The sequence below is a fragment of the Pteropus medius genome, unplaced genomic scaffold (genome assembly GCF_902729225.1).
Source record: "Pteropus medius unplaced genomic scaffold, Ma_sr-lr_union100, whole genome shotgun sequence".
Taxonomy (NCBI): Eukaryota; Metazoa; Chordata; class Mammalia; order Chiroptera; family Pteropodidae; genus Pteropus; species Pteropus medius.
This window is the reverse complement of record NW_024352148.1, coordinates 194425-205525: the sequence shown is the minus strand read 5'-3', so window position 1 is coordinate 205525 and position 11101 is coordinate 194425. Positions and strand designations below refer to the sequence as shown.

Sequence of the window (11101 nt, the reverse complement as noted above, 5' to 3'; positions counted from 1 at the left end):
GGCCGCGTGCCCGCGCGCCAGGCCCGGGGCTCCCCTGCGGTCCCCGCACCCCCCGCGCCCTGGACCCGGCGCGCTCCCGTGGCCGGGGCGGGCGTCCCGACTCCGCCGCCGTCGTCGCGCTCCCCGCGCGCGGCTCCTTTATTAAGACCCGCTCTGAGTTGTCGAGCATGGGGGGCTGCTGACCGTCCAAGACGACGGTAGACCTTGGGGGGCGCTTCTTGAGGATACAAAGACGCTGGGAAGAGGTGGAGGTGACGCGACGCCCCACCCCTAACCCCCGTAGCTCGCGGACTCTGCAGTTGGAGGAAGTCGCCGCGGCCCCTCCGCCTCGCTCCTGCGTAGAGAGGTTAAGGTCCAGTAGAAAGAAGCGTCTTAGCATGTGAATGGCGTTACCGGTAACGGCGTCGCCCCAGGCCCGCGGGCGGCATCTGCTTTATTCCCACTGCTGTCTGCGGCTGTGGGAACTTCACCTGTCAAACCAAACTTCCCTCTGACGCGCACTTTGCTCTGTTTCCCAGGTTCGTCACAATGCCCATTGTCCCGTCCTTCTCTGTCCTTTCTCCTCTCCATTTTGCCATCTGTCTCTCATGATTTATAAGGGGAAAGAAGGTGTTTTGTTAGAGGGCCAGGTTAGAAGTCATTGCATAATTTGTAGGCTTTGTACTGGCTGAATGCAGGCGTGGAGATCGAGGCCGAACCCTCTATCAAAAGGAAAAATGTGGAGGAAAAGGGGAAGGGGGGAGGGATCGCCTCATGCATTATTTATCTCGACCTCGTAGGGGAGAGGGAACTCCCCCATTCTTTCAAGAGAATCGAAATAAATCAACAGACTGAAAACCTCAGCAGACAGGGCACACCATCCGGATCAGCCACACGTGTTCCCTTCTATTTATTATAAAGAAAATTTCCATGGGAAAAGTATGTATTTTTTGTATATTCTACAGAGTTTATTCTAGTATGTATTTACCTCTTGAAAGACAAGAAAATTGTTCTTGTTATTAAACTATAAATAAAATATCTAATTTTCATAATTTTTGTGTGTTGCGTCGTAACTTTTTCCTGCTCGTGTGGTTTTCAGAAGAATGAATTGTTTTTCTGAAATTTCCCCTCTATCAAACTAAGTAGAGTGCCTGTGTTCTTCACCAATATTTCTGTGCAGAATTTCACTGGCACATAAGGGATAAGGAATCGCAAGAAGCTGAATTATATTTGAGACACTAACACTTACGTAAGAGTGTAACTCTCACTTCGGCAAAACTTGATTTTTAAGAATCAGTTTCGGAGGAAACAATACTAGTTTAAAAAGGGGGAGGGATTTAAACGATAATAAAGAGACGAAGAGCTCCTAAGTTTAGAAACCCTGATTTTAAAAAATAGCGAAGTTGAAATCTCCTGGTGGAGCGTGAAGAGGTTTGGTTCTTACACGCAACTTCCTTGAGCTTCAGTCACCATCTGTAAGCTGAAGGCGCTTAACAGAAGGCGCGGGGGCTCCCTCCAGCTCTAACACCTGCGACGTGACTGAGCCTCTGCAAGCTCATCACTGGAAGCTGATTTAGTATTAGCCATTCTAACGAGCTAGTTGGTTTGAAAAGCGAACTTCCGGAGAAAAAAAATATTCAATGAACTGAAAGAATAGCTCAGCTTTCCAATCTTTGTGAAAATAATTACGTAGTCAAGACTCCTTCAAAGAGAAGGCAAAAATGGTGTCCTAATCTCCAAGATACTAACTGGAGACCTTATACCTCCACCTCCAAAGCAGAAATAAATGCCCTTTGACTGCCTTTGGCCAAAGATGACCAAGCGAAGGCGGGCCACATTTTAGGTTTAAGCCCCTGGAGGGGGTGTCCATGACAACACAAGCTAAAGATAAATCACGGCAGCCAAGAGGAGTAGGTTGTTCGCAGGCTCCGCGCCCTGTAACTTCCTATCTGCTTCTGGTTTGGGGTAACCCCCTCCACTCCTGTGCAAGGCGACCTGCCGCGACATTTCTGTGAGACGTCCTCTCTGTCCACGTGGAAAATTTTTAGTGTTTGATGTCTCAGTAACTCCTTTTTTATCCATGGAGGAACCCGCCCCGCGTGCGTGGGGTTTCGCGGCTGGCGGTGAGCGGCTGGTGGGAAGCCCCTCCCGACGTGCAGACGTGCTGCCCTCAGCCCGTCTCGATGGAGCGATGTTTCTCTTCTGTCCACACGCGTGTCACTCGTGGCTACACAGCCAGGCGAGCAAGCAAGGCTGTGGCAGCAGCAGTTTTAAAAAGCACAGTTTTAATGTCAAACAGCTGTTCTCCCAGTGCTGCCGATGCTGGCGAGGACCCAGCGAACGCCTCTGGGAGCCGTTCAGGGCGCAGGTGCGGCGGCCGCCGTCAGGTGCAGCTACTCTCCGCGAATGCGGGGACCGGCCTGGCGAGGCGGGATGACCGCAGTCTCTCCGGCACCGGGGCCCAGCGGAGCTGGCAGGTAGGTCCCCGCGGGTCCCCTTGCGCAGTGGCGCGTCACACTCGGCGGGGTGCTCGCGCCATCTGCGACCTACACTCGGGTTCATTTCGCACTGAGCTGGCGCAGCTGTTTCTGCGGTGTTGGGGTGATGTTTCTGCGTCACGTCGCGCTCCTCCCGCCGCTGCGAGGCTCGTGCGGTCCTGTCGCCGTCGCTTCTCCTGTTACCGTCCCCACGTCCCGCCGCTTCCCTTCCGGGCGTCTCCGACCAGGCCGCGGAGGCGCCGTCGCGGGCTGTTGCGGGCTGTCGCGGGAGCAGCCCCGGCGTCGTCCTGCTCACTTGCTGTCACCAAATCCGCAGTGGACCCACCTGTGGCGACAGGGGAACTAGGCCGCGTGGGCTGCGCGGGCCGGGGCGGTGTCACCTCCCGCGCGGGTCCGCGAAGCACAACCGGTTAGACGCACAGGGCGCGCGGGGCGGAGGGGCGCAACTAGCGAGGTCCCCGTATGTCGGATGACCCGGCCAAGTCACTCTTTCCGCAAAGCGGGCGTTTGCGTCACCGCCGCTCCGGTCCCCTCGCGCGCTCGGCGGTGTCCAGCCGCCGCCTTTCCTTCCGCGATCCGATTGAACGCGCGGCGTGCGCCCCAAAGGGAGGGGACACGAGGGCTCGGCCCGCCCCCGCCCGAGGTCGCGCGGCCCCGGCAGTCGCGGAGCGCGGGTCCCCAGGTGTCCGCAGCCCCCGCTGCCCCGCCGTCCTGCGCGCCGGCAGCTCAGTGCCACGCTCGGTTCGTTCGTCTCTCCGCGCCCCGTCGCAGGGCGACGTTCGGTTTTCTTCAAGTCGCGTTTGTCACAGACACAGAAGGACTCGGGGTCCAGGGCCCTACGGCGGGAGCGCCGCTTCCGCTTCGCTCGGCGGGGCGCGGGCGGGGCGCGTGGGGCGCGGGACCCGCGTGCCGGGTGGGCCCTGCGCGCGGGGCGGGGCATTCGGAACCGGGCCGGGCGGACAGTCGGCGGCTTCGACGCTGGTAGCCGCGCGTCCCGCCCGCCTCCCTCTCCTGGTCTCTCCGGCCCAGCGCCTGGGGCCTGGGGCATCACACAGGAAGCAAAGGACAGAAACCTGTCACCTCCTTTATTTGATGACAAACTTTATTCGAAGTCCACGTGGAATGGGAATAGGAACCATCAAAATAAGCAGAGAACTAGGGCTGGTCCCCGTGGCAGCAGCTTGCCCCAAAGCCTACATCCTTGTGACAAAGGCACCTTCCTCTCCACACGTGTCCGTGGTCCCTTGGTGCGTTGTGTGTTGGCAAACACGCTTCTCTGCGCGGTCGGGCCCCGGGGCGGCTCTGTGACTTCGGTGGATGGGTGGGTTAGGGGGTCATTGCCTCCTCCAGGTAAGAGCAGCAGCCAGAGCAGCAGCCAGAGCCAGTTCAGTGCCAGGTGACAGGACAGGAACCAGAAGCTGCTTTGCTTTCTTCCTGCAAGAGGTAAATCTTGCTATGAGCTGAGACCATTTAAAAATGAGGTTCCGGACACACCTTTAATTTGATTTTCTATTTTTTAACCTTTCACTTCTACTGGAACACCACATGCAAACGAATAGGAGAAGAGCGATGCATTGTGAGGACACGACGAGCTTATTTTCTTGCCTTAGTTTCCAGATAATTTTGGAAAAGAAATCAAATGGGATGGACCCGAACCACCCCTTTGAAACCAGGTGGTGGGAAGTCCAGCCACAAGCCTTAGATGGTGTCGTATTAACACATCGATGCCTCTCTCAGGTTGTCGTGCCCACAGTGGTCACAGGTTTTGAATCAAAGCTGTCTATGCTGAGATCTTTCTCTTAACTCTGAAAATCACCATGGCAGCAGCTCAGAGATAGACCCAGAAGAGAACATGACTTTGCTGGTAGAGCAGTAAAGTAGCTCAGAGGTCCCGGGTTGGAGTCCAGTGTTTCTCTTGGATCACGAGGGACGAGGCTGCCACACCTGCAGGACGCTGGACGCGTGCTCAGGCCAGCTTTGCAGTGGGGTGCTCGTCGGCCTCAGAAAGACTGTAGTGAAAGATGACTTTTATTTTTCCGTGAGCAAATAATTAAAAAAGGGTTTCAGTTCTCCTGAAGCAGAACTGTTCCAGAACCTCAGGCAATTCTGCCCCCCTACATTGAGGAGAGTTTTCTAGACTCCCTAGAGTGTTCTGGAACAAAATGGTTCTGAACCACAGCAGCTGGAGCTGAGTGGACAGGGGCACTGAGCAGCGGGCCCGCCTCACCTCACGTGACTCTGACGCTCTGGACACTGTGCCTTCCGTGGCAACGTGCAGGACACGGTAATGGTGGCAGGCTGTGATGGTGACAGCTCGTGATCAGAGCCTCCGAGTCACTGCAGCTCTGCATCTCCCCACCTAAAGGGGGCCAGTCCTGTTTCCTTCCACAGCTGTCCATTCTCGCCCAGCGAAACAGGTGACACCAGCAGATCTCTGACACAGGAGCCTCACGAACGTCAGGCCCAAGCTCCCGTTTCCACCGTGGACTTTCATGTTCTAGAGGTTTTGTTAGCACATCGAAGGTCCGAAGTCTCGCGACCACACTGAACAGGCAGCTAGCTGCCACCCCGCCGTGCAGCGTCCTCACTCTGTCCCTCAGAACCCGAGACGTTCGCAGCTGTCACCTTGAGCATGTGTCAGCGCTGTCTTGTCCTGACTGGGCGTCGCCCACACAGGAGGCCATATTCCTGTGTGTTCAGGGGACACAGTCACATTGTTGCTGGCTTGGCACTACCATGCTACCCTTATTCAAGGCCTGTGACTTCACTTCATGCCACCTGGCAGAACCTGGTGCTGTTGGGGACAGTCCTAGTCTCCCGGTGTGGGACACTCCCGCCCCGCTGGGCCCTCCAGCTGGGAGCATCACTGGTCTCCCCGGCCTCTTCGCCGGACTCGGCTGGGCTTCTGAGTGACCATGTGAAGAGCAGTGTCCTTATGAGTCACCTAAACTCACGGTGGATGTTTCCTGAGGGAGGACAAATTTGTGACTTAAAAGTCACTAAGATTTGGTGATTGTCATGGCAGCGTGACATCTCACACCAATTCATATGGATGCGTGTTTATTTGAGGACCATATAAATACCTGGTAGCAGGAAAAAGGCTTATAACTAACCAAAGCTTAGTTCACCTCTGAAAAGTTTGAAGATTCTGTTATAAAAGCCACTTTTATTTTTATTTTTGGTTATGCTATAAAGCTTTAATGCCTCGAAGTCTATAGCCATCCTAAAAATGATTTTAAAAAATCATCATAATCATTTTTACGTTTACTCTTTGGTAAAGTATATTCACATTGTCAAGCGTTGGGTTTCTGGACTGTTTCCACACTGAAACGCTACACCCTTCTAGCAACTTCCATACCCCCCTCCCCGCCCTCACTTCACCTCACCCCACCCCACCCCCTGCCCTCCCGTCCTGCCAACCACTGTGCTTCTGTTTCCATGAATTCTGCCTTACAGACCTTACCTGAGAAATGGTATTTTCCATAACGTCCTTGTCACCATTTTTCTCTCTCATTTTAATAAACTTTACCTGTTTCTCCACACTGCGGACGTAGCCGTAAGCGTGGACGAGTGTCTGATTCACCCCACAGCGCATCTGCGTCGTGGGGGGCCTTAGAACGGCGGGGGACGGGGGGCGTCAGTGGGGCATCACTGGCCGCCCGGGCGCCAGGCAGGCTGTGTTCTTGTGAGACCCCCGCCGGCGACCGCTTCTGCCCTGTTGCATCCAGAACGTGGTCAGGGGGCTGGAGGGGCTCCTGGGACTGGTCAGAAGGGTAGATGGATTCTTGGCACCCGCCGGTCCTGTCGTGCCCGAGCTGTAGGGGACAGTACGGTTCAAGTGCGCAGGTAACTGAGGCGCCGCGGTCGCCGCCGTGGGCCGCTGCAGCCTGGGCGGCCGGGCACCGGGTCCAGGCGACGGGCTGAGCTCGTGGCGCGAGGCCGCGTTGGTGCCGAGCGGCCTTGCGACCGTGAGTGCCAGGCGGCGGGGAGGCTAGATATTACCTTCCAGCGCTGATTTTCAAAGTTTTTATAAAATATGATCGTTTGCTTCAGAAACAGTTGGACAAACCCTGCCAGGCTTATGCATGTTTTCAGGAAGGCTGACTTTTAAAAGAGCCGTATTGATTTTCAAAACTAGATGGAAAACTACATTTTAAGTTGGCTTTTTAACTGCGCCTTTAAAAATGGACACTGAGGGCTGGGGGAGGCCACCGCCCGACCCGCCGGCTGCCCTCGCCGCTGACGCGCGGCCGCAGTGCCCTGGAATCCAGTCCCCGCCTGTGCCGAACGAAGAGCTAGTCATTTGAGGTGGGGAAGAAGAGCAAACTTTTAAAAAAGATTTGTAAAACCTTCGTAAAAACGTTTTCAGCTGCTCTCAGGCGGAGGACGGCTTTTCTTTTACTCGGTCTTGTGTCCCTTCATCTGCCTCTTTCCCCGCCAGCGACACAGGTGTCTCTGACCGGGCGTCACCACTCTGTACACAGCACACGAGTAATTGAAAGTTGTTCTTCTGGGGGGGGAAACAGATTAAGCCTCAGCCCCCCCCCACCCCCCGTGAATAGCTCCGCTCTCCCCTTTTTAATAAAGAAGAGTCGGACTGGACCACTGCCGATGGCATATTTACCTTCATGAGCTAAAAAAGAAGAAGAAAGAAAAGAAAAAAGTTAATTACTGCTCGGAGCAAGTGAGCCTGGCTGTCCTGAGCTGTCTTTTATTAGTCGTCCCTTCATTAATTTCCCTCCCTGGATTTGCAGCTAATAGCTGCCCGCTCCCGGTCCCCTCAAAGCCGCATCTGTGCCATTGAGCAGAAAAGCAGGAGCCTGGCCAAGGGGGCCGGGGCCGGGGAGGGAGCCGCTCTTTACAAATCAACGCTTATTAACACGATGGGCTGGTTTGCTGGGGCTGGGGGCGCGGAGAGCGGCGCGTCTGCGTCTGCGTCAGCGGGGCCAGCCCGTGTGGCTCGCAGCAGGAGCCAGAGTCCCAGCATCAGCACAGGGCAGCACCTCTGTTCAGAGGCGGCTGGGCTGGGCTGGGCTGCTCTGCCGCTGAACCCCACGAAACGCAGCCAGAGCACCCACCCTGTAGGGAGCAGACTCGGCTCTCCCCAGGCGATGCGGGGGACTCCGAGAGCCAAGTCACAAGGTCCTGCTTCCTTTGTCAGCTTACAGCTTGTCCTTAGACCCCAGTTTCCTTAGAGACTTTTCACTCTCGTTCCAGGCATGAAACGGGGGAGAGGCGCCGTGAGCGTTCGGGGATGCACGGCCACCTTTGTTTTTCCCACACTTGTCACGACGACAAGTGTGCCCTCTTGCTCACTTGCTTTGGTCGCACTGCTCCTCCTGAGACAGAGCAGTCCCAGCTTTGTCCCGCGTGGCCGGGAAGGGGTAAAGTGCCCACGGTATCTTGATAAATGAAGCACCAGGTTGCAGAGCACTGTACACGGTCGCCCAACTCTAATAAAAGCATCCACATATTTTATCTGTAGCCACATGTTCTTGTGAGCCTGGAAAACGTGACAGGGCACACGCCAAGTCGCAGCGGTGGCCACTGGCACACAGAATCAGCTGGAGGTATGGGGGCCTCTTTCGTTTGCCCTGTCTACAGTACAATAGACTAAGAAATTTCATAAGTTTTTACCACCCAGATAACTTAAAAATCAGGAAGCACACGAAGTATGGCTGAGGTAAAGCCTCCAAGGTCCTCATGTGGTGGCGCTTGCCAGGCTGGCGGGTGACACCCTTCTTTAAGCCAAGCTCTATTTCGCTTTAACAATAAACAAAGGCGGCAGTTTCAGGATAGCGAGGGACTTGGAGACCAGCCGCGGAGTGACCTTGCTGCCGCTCAGTCCTGTCCTCAGCCTTCGGATGAGTCCAGCCAGTTTCAGCCCCTTCCTCGAGGAATCTTCCCAAGTAGATCGAGACTGTCCAGTGGGGTTTGTCCTTCACTGGCACCTGCTCAGTCATCTTCACCTCGCCTCAGAGCCCCTGCTCGGGCAGGCGGGGCTGGCGATGGGACAGCCGTTCAGGCGCCTCCGAGTCGGGGGCCGGTGGCCTCTCTCCTCCAGGAGCTGTGTTCAGCAGTGACCTGGCACGATCGTTAGGCAGATTCCTGGAAGGAACTTGCAGGCACTGCCTTCCACTTGTTGCTGTGGTGAATTTTTTTCCTTTCTGAGAAAGATGCACAGTGAGTGGGACTTGCCTGAGAATGGCTGCAAGGTAGCATTTCGTCTTTTTATGGAAAGAGGGGAAGAGCCACTAAGTACAGATCCAGCATTAAGAGGACTTTAGGCCTGTGAAGGGCAGTTTGACGCAAGGTCTGCCAGGATAAGATGACACTTCTCTGAAACACAGGGTTCGCACAGACTTCCTGGGCAGCCAGGGTCTGAGAACAAAGCAGGTGCGTGTGCTGGAACGAAGTTCTGACAATGGCATTTTGCTGTGACAACAGGTGGGGGGAGGGGAGAGGGAATCTTTGCAAGTTGGAAAAAACTTCTATTTCTCAAAAAAGTCGGTGCCTGCCAGAGACCCGCTGGCCTGCATCCGATGGCTCACGGCTCAATTGTCAGGTGTCCTTGGAGAAAGAGCACTCGTAGCGGAACGGTAGGGTCTGGCCCTGTGTCGCTCTGCGTGAGTTCTTTCCCTCCGTGAACTCTTCCTGGAGGGTAAGTGACAGGGAGGGTAAGTGACAAGCTGACGCCAACTTCGGACGCGCAGCGCGGCGATGGGCGCAGACGCCCTGGGAGGGGCTGGGGCGCGGCTCCGCGCAGGCGCAGCGAGGCGAGGGTTTCGGCCCTCAGTGCGCAGAGCCTGTTCGCGCTCTGCCCCTCCGGCAGAGTGTCACGCGTGCGATCACACTGTGTCTGGAACACAGCGCGCCCCCTTAATTAAAAAACACCGTATTGCTAAAAACGACAACCGTCGCCTGAGCCTCCAGCGAGTCCTGAGCTCTTTCTGGCGGAGGGTCTGTGGGTGTCGCCGCCCGGGCTGCTGGTCGTTGCCGTTGGCGGCTCGGTGGCCACATGGTCGGTGGCCGGGTGGCCGCATGGTCAGTAGCCGCATGGTCGGCCGCGCTGCGCGCGCTGCGCGCGCTCCGCGCACCCGCCCGCGTGGGGGCCGCGCTCAGCCGCGCCCCGCGCCGCAGAGCCCCTGTCGCTTCAGCGCGGGGCCCACGCCCTGGCCAGCGCGGAGTCCAGCTCAGGAAACACTTCCGCTCACCTGTGAGCAGCGGCGCCTCACCCGACACGGGTCCCCGTGCGATGGCAGCGGGTCCGCCCCGCGTCGGCCCCGCCACCCGCCCGCAGCCACCTCCCCCACTCATCCAGGGCCCCAGAGTCACCCACGAGGGGCGGAGTCAGCCTCTTCCAAACGCCTGTTAAAGCTGATATTTCAGCCTCTTCCCTTGAATCGAGAAGGTCCTCTGCGGCCACTCGAGTGGCGGGTCCGCTACCGTCCACCTGCGGAGGCGCGACCGGCGGCATTTCGTAAACCCGAAGACCTGGAAGTGGAAACTGCTCCCTGATCCAGGGGCTGCAGACCGGGTGCCGAGGTCGCGGGCGTCAGACAGCATTCGCCTCCTCGTCCGGCCCGTCAAGGCCCTCCGTGGCCAGGTACCTGTCAGTGAGCCGTCGCGTTGGGAAAGTTTATGTCCAGCAGCGGGCTTAAAATACTCAGCAAACCACGTGGTAAACAGACGAGCGGTCATGCAGGCCCCGCTGTCCCATTCCCAGAGCCCAGGCAGATTGGCGTAAATGCGAAGGGCCCCAGGATTGTCAGAATGGTGGGTGAGCACCGGCTCCGACGTCGTCACCAGCTGCGTTCGCCACTCACGGGGGAGTCAGCCTGTCCTGGGAAGCTTTGAAGCCGGGCGTGGACTTCGCTCTGGCCACGAAAGTCCAGATGGGAGCGTCTTGCAACATGAGGCTGCGTCGCATACCGTGAGAACCTGTGATTTAGCGCAGCCGCCGTCATCGGTCCCCTAGATGGACCCGGGGCGCCCGGCTGCAGCATCCCCGTCAGTACATGCGGCGTCACCTCACGCTCACGTGTGCAGACGGCGTCTCCCCGTCTTAACCTGACGGACCAGCCTCTGCCGGCTGCAGGCCTTCGCTCTGCAGCCTCCTCACCTCTCCTTCCGGCTCCTTCAGGCCACAGGTCCAGGTGCCCCGTGCCTGCTGCTGCGCCCTGGTCTGGCCCAAGCAGCAGCCACACACCTCAGCTCACGACACCTGGTTTCCGAGCAAAGACCAGCAAATTCGGCCTTCTCTATCACTTAGGTTTAAAATACGTCATGATTTATCTGAAGCACATTATGTAACAATGCATATAACACAGGTTGGCAACACTTATCAAACATCTTAAAAAATCAGACTGCCACCACCTCTGGCCACTTAGCGACAGAGTCCTCCGGGACATTTGTGCCTCGGTCCCTTTGTCCAGAGTTATCTGGTTTGCAGATACAAAAAATCATGATCAAAGTCGACCTTAGTACAATACTAGGAACAATGATTTTTTACCAGTTTTAACTTGTGTACCACAGATAGTTTATTTTCTTAAATAAGCACTGAAATTAAAATCATGGAAAGTCAGACTGTCTCCCTAAGCTATGAAGCTTTTTCACTTTTCTTT

The 11101-nt window shown here is 56.4% G+C and overlaps 1 protein-coding gene across 1 annotated transcript in view; it reads right to left on the bottom strand.

Annotated features, from left to right (window-relative positions):
- Positions 1-6076: 6076 nt before the first annotated feature.
- The window catches only part of ALPK1 (alpha kinase 1), a gene marked incomplete at its 3' end in the record, with an annotated part of 52849 nt that continues 47824 nt past the window's right edge, over positions 6077-11101 (bottom strand). The window contains exons 13-14 of the mRNA XM_039846912.1: positions 7102-7110; positions 6077-6292 (exon numbers count right to left, since the gene is read on the bottom strand). Of these exons, the coding sequence (XP_039702846.1) occupies positions 6077-6292; positions 7102-7110 (225 nt within the window). The remainder of the gene's footprint in view (positions 6293-7101; positions 7111-11101) is intronic.